The sequence below is a fragment of the Danio rerio genome, chromosome 16 (genome assembly GCF_052040795.2).
Source record: "Danio rerio strain M-AB ecotype USA chromosome 16, GRCz13ab, whole genome shotgun sequence".
NCBI lineage: Eukaryota > Metazoa > Chordata > Actinopteri > Cypriniformes > Danionidae > Danio > Danio rerio.
In genome coordinates, this window is record NC_141036.1 from 45,544,611 (window position 1) to 45,563,624 (window position 19,014).

At 40.0% G+C, this 19,014-nt stretch overlaps 2 protein-coding genes across 22 annotated transcripts in view; one reads left to right on the top strand and one right to left on the bottom strand.

Moving 5' to 3' along the window:
* The window catches only part of rbms3 (RNA binding motif, single stranded interacting protein), a 261,466-nt gene extending 245,835 nt beyond the window's left edge, over positions 1 to 15,631 (bottom strand). For 10 of the 11 annotated variants that reach the window (XR_015510630.1, XR_015510627.1, XR_015510629.1 and 7 more), the window contains exon 1: positions 14,644 to 15,631. Coding sequence is in view for 7 of the 11 variants with exons in the window: in XM_087286245.1 (XP_087142371.1) it covers positions 14,644 to 14,718 (75 nt within the window). In the remaining 4 variants the exon portion in view is untranslated. 11 annotated transcript variants of the gene reach the window in all.
* Positions 1 to 19,014, top strand: part of LOC147833450 (uncharacterized) — an 85,586-nt gene that overhangs the window by 33,113 nt on the left and 33,459 nt on the right. For 2 of the 11 annotated variants that reach the window (XR_015511949.1, XM_087287861.1), the window contains one exon: positions 5,231 to 6,704. The exons of 7 other annotated variants lie outside the window; for them this stretch is intronic. Coding sequence is in view for 2 of the 4 variants with exons in the window: in XM_087287861.1 (XP_087143987.1) it covers positions 5,231 to 5,305 (75 nt within the window). In the remaining 2 variants the exon portion in view is untranslated. Of the gene's footprint in view, positions 1 to 5,230; positions 8,060 to 19,014 lie in introns of those variants that run through there. 2 more of the 11 variants (XR_015511950.1, XM_087287862.1) reach the window with 2 other exon arrangements.

Genomic DNA, 19,014 nt, shown 5'->3' on the forward strand with positions numbered 1-19,014 from the left:
TAGTAAGACTAGAATGTGCTGCATTGGAGTGTGTGTGTGTGTGTGTGTGTGTGTGCAGTCTAATTAGCATCGGACAGTTAGAGTGACTGTGACCCAAGACTCTCTCCGACCTCTCATTCTGACCTGCCTACCGGCGTCCGCAAGTTCAATCCCGACCCCACAAACACACGGTCATTCATAGAGACACTCAAACACCCACACAAAAGGGAAAGACATCCCTTCATGAATGCCAATACGCTCTCTAATTGGCTCGTGCGGGCATTCCTGGCTTCTTTAAACAAATGTTGGCCATTAAGCAGTGAGTGAGATGATTAGTGTGAAGTTGGTGTGCAGTGCACCGATACACGAGTCCTCTTATGGAATGTGTCCACACAGCCATTAGCACGCTGTCCCTGACATGCCCCGTGTCCTCTCTCCTCTCACACCTATTTGTCAAACCGCCTACCGTTTCTTGCCGAAATAATAACACCCCAATCAGAGCCTGCGACTAGTGTGTGTCTAACCTTATTTTTTTGAAGTGCAAGACAGAAAAGGAAGCTGATGGAAGTCAGACAGACTGTAGCGGAATATAGATGCCGAAAGTTTAAAAGACATTTTAAAGTTTAACATCCTCCCCCAAAAGGCCCTTCTGCTTTCTGGCTACCGCAGTGTGAGATGAAAGCGCTTGTGCTTCTACAAAAGACTTATTTTTTTGTGCCTAGCACCACTTTAGCCAGCTAAATGCATCTCATCCCGGCGACCGGCATTGGGAAATACAATCTCGGTGCAGAGGGAAATGTCTGGGCCAGCATTTCAAACAAAAGCACGCTCGCACAAAAGGACGAGGAGGGTAAAACCCTGGGACACTGGGCAGTGTAGGCCCTTAGGGGACCATTGTTTTCGATAGAGCATTATGAAGCGATACACATGCGCAGAAAACGCACGCTTCAGTTGAGGTTGAGACCTGGCTGCACACAAAGGAGCTTAATCATTCATAAAACTGGAGAGGCTGATAAAATATGCAGCACATGAAGTGCTCCGGTGCTGCCTAAACTTTTAAAAAGACACATCGAATCACTGACACGACTATTGTGTGCGTGTACGCGATTAGCTTGCTGGGGCTGAAAGGATGAGGTCACGCTGTTTGTAGCATCTCTAGGGCGAATTCTGAGCGCGTCCTCTACTTCCTGTCTTATTTGCTTTTTTATGCAGTTGTCTTGTTCCATTCTGGGCTTCTTTATGTGCCTTTTTACTACTTCGCTAATTTGGACGGTGAAAGAGGAGAGAGGAAATGACTGGAAGAGAAGGGAGGGCGCTGCAGGAAGTAACAATCTCAAATGAGATTTCTATAACATATTGTTTTCCTAGGTGGATATTAAATGGAGGCTTTCGGCATAGATGTTTCTTAATCATAACTCAATTCTCCTTAGGAGTTTCAGAAGAGATATATTTTTAATGTTTTATACTTTACCCTAAAAGTTTTGAGGTCAGAAGGATTTTTATTATTCTTAAAATAAATGATTACTTGCGTATCACAGTGGAGCAGTGGGTAGCACAATCGCCTCACAGCAGGAAGGTCGCTGGTTCGAGCTTCGGTTGGGTCAGTTGGCATTTCTTTGGGGAGTTTGCATGTTCTCCCTGTGTTCAAGTAGGCTTTCCTCAGAAGTTCAAAGACATGCAATATAGGTGAATTGTGTAAGGTAAATTGTCCATATGTAAGTGTGTGAATGAGTGTGTATGGATGTTTCCCAGTACTGGGAGGGCATCCGCTGAGTAAAACATATGTTGGATATGTTGGCGGTTCATTCCACTGTGGCGACCCCAGATTAAGAAAGGGACCAAGCCAAAAAGAAAATGAATGAACAAATGAATAAATGATTACTTTTATTCCGCAAGTATGCAATAAATCGATCAAAACTGACAGTAAAACATTTAGATTGTTAAAAAAGATTTTTTTTAACTATTAAAAAAAGTATATTAAAATTATAGTATTAAAGTATATTAAAACTAAAAAGTATACAGCTGATCAAATTCATTCTTGTACTGCAATAGTTTTTTTTCCAACAACTTTGAAAAACGCTTGAGTTGTAGTGTAGCTCTAGTCTCTTTACTCTCGTTTATGTCTACTCTTCTTTCTTTCACAGAATTTTACAACATCTAATGCAAAGTTAATACTTGCATGACACATTTGAGTACTTGTAATTATTCACTAAAAGAAAAAAAATAAATTTGTCTTCGCTCTTGCAATCAATGAGGCTGTCGTGTGACGGATAGCTCGGCTAATAAGTCCGGGCTTGGTTTCTTTAGCACCTAGCACCTCTAGCAGCAATGCACTCAAGTGAACTGAACCATCAAAAGCAGAGGCTCCTGCCTTCAAGCTCACAATGGCTAACAAGCACAGCTGTTCACTGAACCCACCACAGACCAGCTGAGGATATGTTAGTCATGTACAAACAAATGGATAAAAGAGAGCGCAGGATAATCAGCAGCATTTTCACAATGAAGTTCACTTCAGGTTAACATTTGGATTTAGGATTTTCCTGTTGAATTCAACTAAGAATACGGTTTTAATACTATTTCAAATTTAGCTATAATGGAATTCATCAATGAAACATATTGCAGAATTGAAGAAAGTGCTAAATATGTTTTAGAAATTAAAGAAAATTAAAACTTGAAGGAATTCTGGCCTTAGACAGAGATTGCTCTGTTTAAATTGTGTGCTTATAATAAGCATTGCAAAATGATCATTTACCTAAGACCAACTTATAACTGTCTGAATCTGACCTTTCATGTCAGTATTTGAGTATTTTTCTTTTTATATACATTTCACTCATTTATTATGTCATGGAAAAATACAAGAAAAAAGGACAAAAAGTTGAAAATAAAGTTTTTGTATTTTTGTATTCGTTTTTTATATTAATTTCATAATTAATTAAAACTTTTACCTCTTCTCTAAATTGAAATTGAAGAAAAACTTTCTGCAATCCTGATTCAGCTTCCTGCAAGGTATGGCCAATTCAATTTAACTTCACCGTCATAATTTGACAGGCCACTGATTCATAAATTCAGAGTTTTGCACTGTGCTGGTGTGCATTAAGGCAGTGATTCACCTTGACATTAACCAGAAAACATATGACCTCAGAAACCACATTTAGCGTGATGGGAAATCTGGGAAAAGGGCATGCCGCACGTTTGAGTGTCATTACTAGCTCTGTATTTAGCCTTGAGCCTGGGGATATGTTTGGACAAGTCTTTGAGTGTCTGCTGCACAAATTATCCTGATAAAAGCACATGGGGCGAGCAAATTAATTCAACCGAAACCCAACAAAAGCACTGTTTACATAAGCTAATCCCAGGCAGCGTGCTAGCCGCCATGCCAACCCCTGAGCAGCCTCCACAGGCATGGGGAAATCTTTATTGAATCATCACCCAATCCCCGGGCACTTTCGAGACCCCAAAGCATCTTTATCCAACTGGGGAAGTGAAGGGAGGAACTAGTCCTTTCAGATGGCATCTTTACGGTCTTCAGCGGTTTGAAATCGGGGCCAAAACAAATGGCCTTTCCCAGAGCGGTCTTTAATGTACCTTTGTGGGGCCTGATTTTCAGCCAGACCGTGGAGAATTGGATACAGTTATGGTGGGTTAGAATCACTGTAGCTGTATCTTATTATAAGAGGCTGTTTTGACACTCAAAATATTTGTGTGTGTGTGTGCGCTAGGGATGGGCGATATTGGAAAAAACTCACATTGCGATTTGTTTTATTTTTCTGTGATTTCAATATTGTGTATAATTTCACCAGCTGAAATTAATACTGTAGCTCTATTTGGACAGAATTTACATAATTTCACATCGATTATGATGATTTTGTAGAGTGCATCTGCATTAAATATAATAAACCAATCAAAAGTATTGATTAAAATAGTAGAGCAAAGATATAAATGAAAAAAGAACAACGGCAGAGAGTCTGGGAGATTGGCAGTTTTCAGGCCTACTCAAATTGAGTAATACATTTTTAAAATTAAAATTTAATAATAAAATAAAAACATTATAATTTCTTGTGCATGAATGCTGCGCAAGTCTTAAAAACACAAACACGATTAGGTGGTTCCTGGTCAACTTTAATCCTGCCCAACATTGCAGTATGTGACTATTGCAGATTTGTACATTGCAATATTGATGTTAATTGATATATTGTGCAGCCCAAGTGTGTGAGTGATATAACCAAAAGTCAAACCTTTACCAATGAACAATTGTACATTGATCAAACAATACAAACATATAAAAATAAAACACAACAAAAATAAATCAGAAAAAAAAATTATGTGTGATAACAATGAAATGACACAAGAAGAAAGTATTAAACTAATGTATTTAATACTTTATATAAAAGGCTTTTTTGGTGATGGCAGCTTAAAGACATGAATTGCTTAGGTGTTTTCACAGACTTTAATAGTTTAATGCTGTGTTCACAAGACGTGGTACGCATAAATACATTGCGCTATTCGAGCGTAAATAAACGCATGAACATTTTCAGTTTACTTGTTTTATTCCCGTGTCAAATTCACTTCATAGTAGACGTGAATTTGCACATCATTGTCTTGCTGAAATAAGTTCTGAATAACTATGGAGAGATTTCAGCTGCTGTCTGGGCTTTCACTGCCTTTCTACACCTCCCTTTCATCATGTGTTCAATACTTTTTAATTGCATCATTTCATTTCATCGCACATAACCTCATTTGTTCGCATATATGGATTTCTTTGGTTGTTAATAGCACCTTAAGAAATATGTTTTCTGAAAAAAATAGTGTGTCGAATACTTAATTCCCCTTTTGTGTTTTATAATTAAAGAGTGCATTTCTAATCTTTGAGAAATAGAAAACATTTTACATGTCGAAGTGACAAACAACCAGCATGCCTTGCAAGTAAAATTACATATTAAAAGGGTCCTGGGTATTAAATAATCTTTGTATGCAAAGTACAAAATAATAACTTGTATGCATGTGTGTGTGTCAATTAAATATTTTCTATTTAATATAATTTTTTAATGATAGAACTTTTTTTGGTTGGTTGTAGGTTATGAGTTTGATTCATTTTGATTTATTGCTTAGCCTTAGTGTGCGCAGTCCTTGCGTGTACTTTTCCTGACACAGAAAGGGTTAGAGTGGGAGATGAGGGTATGGGGCTGGAGTCGCACGTTCTCAAGGATTTATGATACCTTACGTCAAATATTCTGTCCTTGGTTGCTTTCAGGGGGAAATGTTTTCCAATGAGTCTATAGATGAAACGCGCGGGAGGGGCAGAAGGGAAGATGACAGGAACGGCTGAAAGGCACTACACTGTGAAGGAGGAGCGCCTGCCACCAACATCCCTCCTCTTTTTTTTTTCTTCTCCAAATCGGGTGGTTATCGTTTGCGACTGAAGCCAAGCTGCACAGTCTGTTCCTCTCTGTGTGAATTCATAGCAAAAGCAGCTTTCCTAACCGCTAATTACAACTCTGAGCTCATTAAACCACCAGTTTTATACTCACACGTGCATGCGCGACCGCTGACGATGGCATCATCCATCAGCTATGATTGATCCATTCCGAAATCCCAAATCAAACACATCCCTGCTCCCCGAGAAAACGCCATTCCTTTCCAGAATCCACATTAGATCTATATTTACTGCTAAACGCTCAGCCTCTAACTCAAATCTTGTTCCTTGTTTGTCTCCGGGATGCAACGATGCAAAGCCCAGCAGCGACAGCATCAATGAGGAACGACGGTAAAATGTCGATGAGTCCCTGTGTTGCTGCAGCCTTCCGCCGGTTCGCCTTGGCTATTTATCCCCGAACACAGGCTTTGTCGAGCACTTACACCAGTGGCCTAAAAGCAAGCTGTGTGTAAAAAAGAAATGGCAGGGCCCTTAAAAGGAGAGAATCCATCAGGCTCGGGTTGTTACAAAGTGGTCCTCTATTAAAAATGCAGCAGGGCCATTACCTCAGGACCGGTGCCTTTCTCCTCGGGCTCTCTCAAACCCACAGAAACCAACTAGCTAGCTCGGATCACCCCATTACAGACCGGACCGCACATGCATGCTGCTGGTCATGGATGAATACTGGGAGTGATTGCTGTTACTTCATGAAGGTGACTGTGCACATGCAAAAGACTTTCCCACCCAAAGTTATTACGCAATTTATTTCATGAAACCCAAAAGGAATGTTTTCTTCAGTCTTTTGAAGTAAAGGTAAATGTTTTAAACTCTATTTTGTTTTATGGATATAAACCGTAGAAAGGACAAATGAGGATAGAAGGTTAATTTTTAAGTGCATTATGCTTCCGGTCTGAAAATTAGCAGGTATTTTAATGCTGAACTGTATGAATATATTTAAATGAAGGTAGATTGCGAATTGTAGATCTCCCAGCATCTTTTACATGAGAGTAGATCAAGTATTTAAAAAACATGAATCAAGGACAGACATGTTTGTGGTTAATGGGCAGATTGGTTGGTGAATTGGAGTATCTGTCATTTTTTGAGTTTTTGAGGTTACGGTTGGAGCTTAGGTTGTGGGACAGCACATGAAAGCTGCGGTGTGTGTTTTGTCATTCATTGAGAATTAGCGGTTCAGTTCTGTAATGAGTCTGCCCTTATTTTTTTTCTCCTGATTAATCACATTGCATGCTAACACTCTCTATTGTCAAATTTTATTTACATGGCATTTGCAAGTAAAAATGAATTAATGTCATTTCGGGTAAATTTGTTTTTTGTAGGAAAAATCTCTTTAAAGTGTGACTATATTGCTATTACAAGGTTTCAAATTTTGCTTGGGAGGTGTCCTAAAATAAGTACACCAACTTACGTAAAGAATGTAAAACTGCAATAGACCCTTTTCACATTTTCAGGTTTCTCAGTTACAGAAGGCGTTATAGTTGGGTAAACTTGAGCAGTGAAATCGTAGAGTACAACAAATACTTTTTTTGCAGCCATATTTTCTAAAATAATAAAAGAAAAACTCCACCATGGGTTCATCAAGACTTTCAAAAAAAGGTATAAAATTGTGTCAGACTAATGACGAGGGCCAGAAGAGAGAATATTGACTCCCCATAGACGCTGCATTAGAAATTCATTTTTTTGTAATTTGACAGAAAGATGATACAATACATTCATAAATGCATATAAATGTTCAAACATAAAAAAAAATCTAAATATTAAAAATGTTCAAGGATTTAGGATTATGATGAATGTTAAATACGTTATAACACTCCTGTGAAAAGGGTTCATAAGTTTACATGCATCCAAAGTCTAAAAACATGGTTTTAGTATGGTGGCCTAGAGAGCTTAACATGCTGAAATTTAAGAAAACAAATGCGATTTCAAAAAATGCCAGCAAATAAAAAAAGATCTTCATTCGTTTGACAGAACACATGCTGCAAATCGTCACAACGCAAACACACAAAAAAAAAACTCTGCATTTTCACAACGCAAACAAATTAATAAAACGTGCTGCATTTTCTTACAACACAAATAATTTCCGTCAACACGCTACGTTTTCTTACAAAACTTTCAAATAGCTTGGAACGCAACGCAAATGTTTTAAGACGACCCTAAAACATTACTGACCCAGATATTTAGGTTATGGTTATTTAGGCTAATAAAATACACAAGACAAGGGAAACAAGATGTTAAAATAAACAAACAAAAAACTTTTTTTAAAGATTACCTACAACTTCACTGCGTAATAGTCACCGCACAGCAGCGTCCAGCATAATTCTGGGTCCTTTTGAAACATTTCTATTGTGTTCCGATGTTTTTGCAAGTGTTGTGAGAAAATGCATTGTGTTGTAAGAAAATGTTTTATTAATTTGTTTGCATTGTGTGAAAATGCAATGCTTTTTTATGTGTGTGGGTTGTGAGGATTTAAAGCATGTGTGCTGCTGATGGATGAAGATCTTTTATTAATTTAATGTGTTTTCTTAAACTGTAGCACGAGAAGCTCTCTCGGCCACCATAGTTTTATGTTTGTCTCATAATTTGCATTTGACATTCTTAGAAAGTCTCAAATGATTTGTTTGAATTTTCTCATTAAACTATTCCACTAGCCTGCTGTGTTCTGCTCTGATTGATCAGATTTGTCTGGACAAGAAATACGCACACAAATTCAAGATAACGTGGCAAAAAAAAGACCCCTATGATTCAAATCAAAGTAAACAAGGAAAATTAGTTCATGTATCCATATTGTATCAGATATCTTTGTATTTTCTGCATGTTAAAATGCTAAGAATAATACATTTAAATAAGTGGATGCTAGTTAAATAGCTAGTAAAATGCAATTTGATTAACCACAGCTGTTTTTGCACATTTTGGTTAACTGTGGATAAACTGATTAACAATTTTTTCAAATCATGATCAAAGTTTAGATGCAAATTTAAAGTACATTTTTTAGCTTTAGTGATTATAAGGAATGTTTCAATGAAAGTGCATTATAAATGTTTTGTATACTGACAAAACAAAGTTTTAAGGGTGGGTAAAAAAAGATTTTGTTTGCAGGAAGCCAATTAAGACCGTCGGCTGACAAATATGAATCAATGAGTTTATCTCCGCTGCCGAATTATAACTGGAATTGCTGACAACTCAATTTGAGGGTTCAGAATCAGTTCTTTCTGTTAGAAGACAACGCCTATACTGTCTGTTAAGCTGAGGATTTTGATCTCTAAAACTTTGCAGACCTTGTACATTCACAAACAGTTACATTACTCTCTCTATGAAAGGTAATATTTGAAATAAAACATAATAGGGGCACTTTAATTTCTCAGTTGTTATATTTAGCTGTGAGATCAAATTGAAAGCAAGTTTGGTTAAGTATCCTGCATTTCAGAATCCAAATAAATTGGAGGATCCAGTAATCACAAATGACTAGAAAGGTCATGAACAAGGAAAATTCTTCAGAGCCCTGCATAAAACATGACTAAGGTCGCCATTAAGTGTCTGGAGTAGCTTTATATAAGAGCAATCAGTTTTTTGGGAATTAGTGTAGAATGAAAATGAAGTGTTTGCTTTTTTATATTAACGAGTCTCGTTGGATGAGATCCGAATCATCAGTTTTTTTTCAATGCTATCAGTTCTTTAAAGCAGAGTTTTTTTTGCATGTTCTCCTATTGGTTTTGTGAAACTGGATGCGCATGAGAGTTATTACTGTCTGATGCAAGATGTGAAAATCTAGAACACATTTCACCTTCGGAATGGGCCAAAAAATATTGAAGCACTTCTACAAACAGCTCTTTTGTGCACTTTGTATTTCGTTCTTTTCATGTTCGTGACTAATGCAGAGCGTTTCACCCCTGAAACGAGGACAATCTTGGGCATAAAATTTTATCCACCTATGAGGGTATGTTTGCCAAGTATGTTCCTCTTTTCAGAGTGAACCCCACCCCTCTGAACAGATGGCTGGAGAGAATGCCCAGGACACAGTGGGAGAAGGAGAGCGAGAGAGGGAAAGGGAGGGAAGAAGAGAAAATGACAGGGAGAAAAAGAGATGAACATTGGCGGAATAAAAATAGGAAGGCTTGTTGCGTTTAAAACAGTCTCTCTTGTAAATATTAGACTGCTTAGAGAACATTCGTGCTTTCTAACTGTATATAAAAGTAGTCTCTCACGACTTCATGACTCACGACTCCATTTAGTTTGAAAGCATGCATTTTAAAGTAGTTTTTTTTTTTCTCCCGACGTACTGATGTTCAGCATTAAACAGAAACCTCAAGTGAAAAGACATTTACAAGTTGAGACAGATCAAATCACATTATGGAGTAGCATCTCTGTGTGAATGAGTGGCTCGGTTATAACTTCTACCGGTTGTCATTTTAAACAGGAATGCTTTTTAAATAAAATAAGGAAGCAAAAGGAATTGCGCTTTTAAAGATACTGTTAAAGGGTGGCACAGTGGCTCAGTGGTTAGCACAGTCGCTTCACAGCAAGAAGATGACTGGTTCGAGCCCTGGCTTGGTCACTTGGCATTTCTGTGTGGAATTTGCATGTTCTCCCTGTGTCCATGTGGGTTTCATACGGTTTCCCCCACAGTGCGTTATAGGTGAATTGAATAAACTAAATTGTGCTTCCTCCCATGCGCAAGATTGTTGGTTCGATCCTAGCTTGAGGCAGGTTGGGTTGTGTAGGACCAGCGGGGTTACATTGGTGCCGTGACCCGGATGGGAGTGAGGTTCAGGGGGTAAGTGTAGCAGAGTCCAGTTAGTGAAGTTTTGTGTAGGTGTACCTTACTCCTCTGACCTCTAAAAGGTGCTCTAGTGACAGGCCATGGTCTTTAGCCTCCTTGGTAAAGCAACTGACTCCCATGAGGAAGGTTGCCGGTTTAATCCCAGCTCAGAGCGGGTTGGTTGGTGTAGGACCAGCAGAGTTATGTTGGTGCCGTGACTCGGATGGGAGTGAGGTTTAGGGGGGTGAGTGTAGCAGAGGCCAGCTAGTGAAGTGCTGTGCAGCTAAACCTCACACCTCTGACCTCTAAAAGGTGCTTTAGCGACAGACACTAGAGATCATGGTCTTTAGCCTCCTTCATAGAGCAACCGACTCCCATGAGGAAGATTGCTGATATGTTACTAGCTCGGAGCGGATGGTGGTGTTGGACCAGCAGGGTTTCATTGGTGCCGTGACCCGGATGGAAGTGAGGTTTAGGGAGGCCAGCTTGTGAAGTTTTGGCAGGTAAATCTCACTCCTGACCTCTAAAAGGTGGTATAGTGACAGACGCTAGGGGCCATCAGCTTTAGCCTCCCTGGTAGAGCAACTGACTCCCATGAGGAAGGGTGCCGGTTCGATCTCAGCTAAGAACGGGTTGGTTGGTGTAGGAACAGCAGGATTCAATTGACTTCGTAACCCAGATGGGAATAAGGTTTAGGGGGGTGAATGTAACAGAGGCCAGCTAGTGAAGTGCTGTGCAGTTAAACCTCACTCCTCTGACCTCTAAAATAAAAGGGTACTCTACTGACAGACGCTAGAGGCCATAGTCTTTAGCCTCCTTGGTAGAGCAACCGACTTCCATGTGGAATGTTGCCAGTTCGATTCCAGCTCAGTGTGGGTTGGGTGGTGTAGGACCGGTGGGCTTACATATGTGTATGAATGTGAGCATGGATGGGTATTTCCCAGTACTGCCTGGCAGCTCAAAGGGCAGCCTCTGCATAAAACATGATGGAATAGTTGGCAGTTCATTCCGTTGTGGCAACCCCTGATAAATAAAGGGACTAAGCCAAAGGAAAATTAATGATAAATTTCTGCTTAAAATGTGTACATTTAATACTAACATTTCATAATAATAAATTTGATTTCAACCACAAAGACAGAAATTTCTAGAAATGATCTCAAATGGCGCTGGTTTTTGGTTTAGATTTGTCATTCAGATTCTACCCGAAAAATTAAACAGAGGCAAGCATAATTTAGCACGCTTCACAGATCCCCAACTCGACGGCTACAGGCAGACACTTGCAGCAAGTATTTTACACTGCAGGTTTTCCTGATGAAAGTGTTTACATGTATAATTCACAAACGCATACAAAGCCTGCACTCTTGTAAGTTCATGTTTCTGCGTACTGTATGTCATTATGGCTCGCTTCCAACAGAAACTCTGAAGAAAAAAACTAACACAGCAAGAGATATAAATACATTCAGAGCACAAAGCAACCAAATATTAGATTTAAAAAAAAAAAACTGTATTATAGCCTAACATCACATAATATGATTACATGTAATGGTATTGTACTCTCAGAGGGAGAACGCTGGACAGGACAAGTGAGTAGGAGCCAGTCTTTGTCCTCCAACAATATCTGATGGGCTGTACAATCATTTTAAAAAATAACAACCAAACTATATTATAGACCTAAATCTCTCAATTTGAGTCATTTGTGTGTGAATCTGCTGCGTGTACTTGGGGTTTTTAATATATCCTTTCACCTGTTTAATGACAGTGTTGGTAATGAATATTGAAAATCAAATTGTCGTTGATACCTGAAAATTGCCTGTCCATTAACGAGTTTAATTATTCAGATGAAGGTTGTTTGGAGGACGGAAGATGAGAGCATTTTCACCAATGTGTTGAAATAAAAAATAGGTGCCGCTAGAGGAAAATTAAGCATCAGTCTGGCAATTATCCACAAGCGGAGTAAATATCACAATGTAATAATCCTAAATGACATTGAGAGCAGCGGAAATATAATGAGCCACATATATGCACCATACCCATAATGCACCAGCAATGTTGCTGGCAAGCCACATGTCACCTCACTGCAGGGCAGTTAGCATGCACTCCCACAGAGAGGAGAGGTTTAAACGGCAGACTGGATGTTATTTCTGCTGTACATAAAGCTGACCCCACAGAGTGTAACCGAACACCACACACACACACACACACACACATTTGCTCGCATACGCAATCTCATGGCTCTGGATTTGAGCGCTCAGTCAGGCTCTCTTCCTCTTTCCCTTCTTTCGAAACATCAATGCGCACACACCGTAAAGCCCTGACTTCTAGCCGTTGATTGAATGGAAGACAGGGCCCCACTGGCCTCTGTTGACACAATACCAGGAGGGAATTACCTCGCTTAAATTCTATCTTATATCCCTATGGTGTATGACTGCTGTCAAGGATACCTCAGCCCACATACTCATGTTTGTACATCCATCCATACTTAATCAGTAAGATCAGTTCTCAATCCACATGAGGGGACTATTGAGAGGATTTGGGACATTACACATCAGTTGATTTGGGTTATTCTTGAATTTGAGTTGTGGAGAGGATGAATAATTGCAGTTTCAATATGACTTTAAGCAAGTATGATTAAACATATGACTTTTATAACTAAAATGTAAAACTCCAAAAGATATGCAGGACTTTAAAGTTAGGTAGAATCAAGCAGATATAAGCATTTTCAATCTGTTCAGCGTGTGTACCAACAATTGTTTGCTTGTAATTTCATGTTCTGTGATATCCGTGACCCACGTTATAAAAGAATGGATGCATTTCCGAGCTGAGTTTAATTTTCTTTTGAACCTACTTCAGTGAAAGTAAGTCATTTACATGTAATTGATACCAGGGTCTTTATATAATTTAACCAAATTACTGATTTTCGACATTAACGGCTTACTGTAGCATCATAATTTCCCCTGCTTAACATTTGCCTCTCATTGAGCGCTGAGCATTATTGGGGCAGAGAGGGAGAGGGAGAGAGAGCGAGGGCAGTGATTGTGTGTCAGTTGCCCCTCTTCCCCCTCATGATTGATTTCCCCCAGAGGAATGCCTCCACTCAGAGAGCACGCTAGAATCAAGATTAATAACAGGCCATTTACATCCCCAATCACACACACACACGCAATCGCACTCACGCTGACCCGTGCTCACATGAGGTCCCCATCCTTCACAGGCAAGACCGAATATCTGAAATCTGAAACTCTGTTTCAGTGCCAAAAAACCTCCTCCATCTCCTTTAATAATCTGCAGATCAATAATTATTCCCAGACTGGCCCATTTGACCGTTACCCATGATGCTTCAGTGTTTGCCATAGAGCTTTACCAGCATACTTTGTGCAAATCTGAACCTTTTGAATGTGCATGCATTCTCTTTGACAGGCCCTGTTTAGTGCGGCGAGTTATTGTTGTAAGTTTATGTTTGTGATGAGAGAGAAGGACAAAGATGTGATACTCTGGACGAGCCCCCCCATTCCTTGGAGACACTCTTGAGAAACTCATTAGACAACGGAAGTGGGTAAGATCCAATTTGACATGACCTTGAAGGCAGCTAGAAGGAGTGGGGAGTGTGTGCGTGTGTGTGTATTGATGGGTAAACGGTGCCTGTTGCCAGTGTCATGTATAGCCTAGTGATGAAAGGCATCAATCAAGTTGTTTCTATAAGCTCTTCTGAGATTTTGAAGGTTGAAATTGACCAATCGCTTAGGAAATTCTGGGAATGTAACTCAGGGGTAGAAGGAGGGAACAAGAGAGGTCGTAAACACTTGCTGATGGAGAGCGACTTGGCCACTGCCTTATATCATGTGTCTTTTGGGAACGCTTGCATATTTGGCCAACGTTGAGCAAGCAACTCCTCCAAAAGACTTTCCATCAATTTTCATCCCTCACATACATCCTTTGCACTTCTTAATTTGCCCACCCCAGATTGATTAGGAGCATGCATCTTTATGCCTTTTGTTCCGACAGCCATTTCTTTTGTCCAATCTGATCAAAATCGTAGCTCTTCCTACACTTTCATTCACTCAAACATGTAATGCAAGTGCCAGCCTCTTATGGGGTGCGCCGCATAAAAACATTCATGAATCACAGAGGGAAGCCGAGATCACCAGTGCCCTCGATAGCATCTCGGCCCTATCGATCAGCTCATGGTAATCAATTCTCCACGTCCGGGTGGTGTAGGGGCTTAGAGAGATGGATGCAATTATTCAAGTCCCCCCACCACCACAAGCTACACAGCTGAGAGGACAGAATCCCAGCATCGTGAGATTGTGTGCATGCAGCCTTGATAAACGGGCACTCTTGCACCTCCTGAGAGCGGCCCATGTCAAGTATTGGTCATGTGGTTAATGTGTCAAAAATCTGTCAGAATGGTGTGCATGCTGGGAAGTGTGAGAGGCAGAGAATCAGAACATCACAAAACCAGATTAACAACGTTTCTTACCTTAGTCTGAAGGTAGTGAGGGTAATAGTAAGTGTACTGGGGGTACATTGGTTGCTGTTCCAAGCGTTTGCCCATGTAGCTGGAATCCTTCTGGCTGTAGCTGGATACAGAGACTCGCGAGCGGGGATCCAACAACTCAAAAAGCCTCCGCTTGTGGTTCTGCAGCTAGAGGCTAGATCCGTGTAAGGGACGGAGCCAGAGGAATGATGGAGAGAGAGAATGAGATGATATGGACACAGGCGAGCGTGCGTGCACCGTGCCTCTCCTCTTCTCACCGTCTTTGGGAGCAGGGGAGGAGGAGGTGATGGAAGGAGAGCGGAGGTACGAGGATGGGATAGCAGCGGAGGTGTGCACGAAGAGAGAAGGAGCAGCGGCACAGGAGAGAGGAGAGAAGGAAGGAAGGAGGTGAGGGAAGAGGAGGGGGCACTGTGGCGATCACTTCTCCGGAAAACCGGCTTCTAGTCTCCTGCTCATGCCCTGACTTTGACTATCTCTCTTTCTATCTATCTTGCTCCTTCTTTCTATTCCTCCCTCTCTCTCTCTCTCTCTCTCTCTCTCTCTCTCTATGACAGTCGGTGCAGCGTCGGTTCCCAGAGGAGCTTGTCAGATATCCCAGTCGCACACTTTGTTCCCGTCTGGCAGATGCACAAAGCAGCAATGTAGACAGTCGTCGGATCTGGATCTCTGCACGCACAACTGATGGGACTCAAACCCTCCACAGGAAGAACCAGACGTGAGCTGAGATGTTGTGAAGCACACAGGAAACGGCACAAACTCCAGGCAGACTGCAGTATCCGTAAAAAGTCCAGGTGTAACAATGCTGTTGTTCCTCTGTGATGTTCTTTTCTTTATTACCCGCCTCCCTCGTCTGCTTGCTTTGTTGCGCGCGCGAGAGTGTGTGTGCGAGAGTGAGTGTGAGTGTGTGTGCTTGTGTGAGAGTGTGTGAGTGAGTGTGTGTGTGTGCGCGCTGCCGGCTGCTCCACACTGTGGGGAAGATTGAAAGGATCAGCTCGGGCACCGCCGCGTTCCTCCTCCTCCACAGCATGGTGGGCGGGACTAAGGGCTGGCTGCTCCACTCCCAGACAGGGGAGTGTCTTAAGGAGCCTATCTCTGTTTGTCCTCATGGGAAAGCTGCCGCCCACTGCATGGCTTCACTAGTGCAGATGGGAACGACTTACTCTTACTCCCACACTCTGGGGGGAGGAGACTGAGGAAGACACAGCAAGGAGCCGAGGCCCCCTACTGGTCAATCACAGACTCTACCTCATCTGATCTCCTTTTTACCATGTTTGCTTCTATTTTTTTTTGTCCAAGTGTATTTTTAACTTCAGTTTCTGCAATATATAAAACATGAATGACCGTAAGATGTTTCTTTGCTCTTGTCTGACACACGCTGGCATTGGATGATACACTGACATACTGACACACTGACATACTAGTACATAAGTATAGTGTGCAAACTGAAGCTGATTCTAACATGAAGCTAAAGCACCAAATATTAATAATAGCAATAATAATAATAATAATAATAATAATAATAATTTAGAGGAAGTTAAATGTTGTACTGAAAAGATTCTTTTCCCCCCTCACACAACCTGTGCAAAAATATTTTGTTTATAAAAATTTGACTCAACAAAGTGAATTAATCTATATGTATTTATTCCTATACACAAGGGTGGATGTAGTGATTTTTGGGTCAAGCTATTCCATGTATGTATGTATGTATGTATGTATGTATGTATGTATGTGTGAAGCAAGCCTATGTGGGTGATTCCCACGAAAACTTAGTTTAAACATTTTCAAACATTCATTTTATAAATGTTTAAATTAACCATTTGTTTTTTCCAGATAATTGAAACAAAGTCTGGAACATTTGTCAACATTAATTTAAACATATATACATATCATTTAGTACCTTTTTTAGCATAGTTTCCAAAAAATTCATTAAAAAAAATCTCATTAGCGCAACTGTCTGCAAAACTCTGTTAAAAAAGCTAATTTACTTTGACATTTTTAAAAAAGGGATTACCAACAGTCATGTGGAGTTACTTGAGATTCTGAAACAACATTTATCTTTAAATTAACAGGGTTTTTTATTTTGATTGTTTTTTTTTTCATTACCAAAACACCGTACAGTTATTATTTTATTAATAAGGTACACCTTATTAGGTGTAACTTTAGTAACTAGTAACTAGTAACTTTTCCTTTCAGAATTGCCTTAATGCTTCGTGGCATAGATTAAACAAAGTACTGGAAATATTCCTCAGAGATTTTGGTCCATATTGACATGATAGCATCATGCAGTTGCTGCAGATTTGTCAGCTGCACATCTATCATACGGATCTCCTGTTCCACCACATCCCAAAGGTGCTCTATTGGAAGGACTAGAACCAGTGACATTCTTGCTGTGTGGCAACAGTGCTAACCACTGGGCCACCATGCCAACCATCTAGGAAAGGAGGAGGAGTAGGGGTGGAATGGCAAGTTTTTCAAAACGACGATGGCTGTTATTTGGAACTTAGGGTATTTATAATGGCTTAGGAATCACTCTATCTATCTGTCTACATTTTTATCCTAATATAATCTATACATTTTAAATTAATTTTAAAAATGTCTAAAAAGAACATTTTTATTTGTTAGACCCTCCCTATAGAAAATATGATAGAAAACTGGGTTATATATTATTTATAGAATAATTTATTTATAGCTACTTATTGGTGACTTATTTCCTGGGACCCTAAGCAGTTGATTACCTCGCTTATTGGTAAATCCACCTCTACCTATACAGTCTATCTTTCACAGTGTTGTGGCATGTTTTCCCCCAGGATTCCCAGTACTTTTTTCTGCATGAACTTCGCATGCAGATATAGCTGTTCATAAGAGACATTTATTTTCAGGGCGTGACAAATTAGTGCTAAAAGAGAAAGCAGGCTTTAAGTGTTTGCAGACTGACGGTGGTAATTATGAGTGCTACAGCATGTTTTTTCCCCCTCAAAGACTGCAGTAAAACGAAAGGAATGTGAGAACTTATAAACAAACAGTGATTGGAAAAGACAACAATACATTTTCATTAGAACAGGCTCTCATAGAAGTCTGCAGTGCAGGAGGAGAGAGAGAGAGCGAGAGGTTCAAGTCTAGCTCCCTCATCACTATGATTGGAATGCTGAGGCACAGAGGGAGGAAGGGAGAAAGAGAAAAGGATAGATGAGAAGTCAGTGAAAGGGGTTGAAATAATCCACAGTAAACCAAGAGCATGGCCACTAGAAGTAAAAGCAGTTAACAGCTAAAGAAGCATGCTTTTCAAGAGGTGACAATGGGGGAAGCTATTAAAGGGGTAATTTTTAGAAAGTTTAAGTATTTAATTTTTGCCATTGGCAATCTTATAATGTTTGCCAAATATTATGCTTCGATCCCTACTTTTTGTTGTTGCTATGCCTTTAAGACTTTCTGTAATCTCTAACTCTTTGTAATCACACCCTTTGCACATGTGAAATGAGCAACAGCCTTTGTTGTGCTTACACCAGAAAATTCAGGTTTGTTGTTGGGTGCAATGCTGCTTTTAACTGCCCATGTTTTTGTAACACATTTTTAAAGTCTTTATTACAATTTGTGACAGGATCACAAAACAATCCATGCAGAAATGTGTTGCACAAACTGTTAAGATCAGACTGAAAGGTCAGGGAGACAGAACATGCTGTTTTTGCTGCTTAATTTCTATGGTTGATGTGGACTAGGGAGGTTTTGGAGTATATTGTCGTAGCGCATCAAACTTTCTCAAAGGATCAAGCTAAGAAGGTTCTTCATTGCTTGACGATATATGACAGAATATACCTTTAAACAGTTGCATTTTATTTGACAAATTCACACTATTAATAAACCAAGACTTTTAGCTCAATAAACTACTAATTATTCTTTCATTTATTTTATTTTCTGCTTAGTCTCTGTATTAATTTGTGGTCACCACAGCGGAATGAACCTCCAACTTATCCAGCATATGTTTTACGCAGCAGATGCTCTTCCAGCTGCAACCCACAGCCACACACATTCACACTAATACACTATGGACAGTTAAGCCTACCAATTCACCTATAGCGCATGTTTTTGAACTGTGAGGGAAACCGGAGCACCCGGAGGAAACCCACGCAAATGCGGGGAGAACATGCAAACTCCACACAGAAACGCCAACTGACCCAGCTAAGGCTCGAACCTTCTTCCTGTAAGGTGACAGCACTTAAACTACTAATTAGCTGCTTATTGATTTAAGTTAGTAAAGTTTAGAATCAGCTCATACCTTATAAGTACTAATAAACGGTTCTTAACAAGCGTGCATTCATGCGTCTGTTTGTGTGTGTGTGTGTGTATGTTGATGAC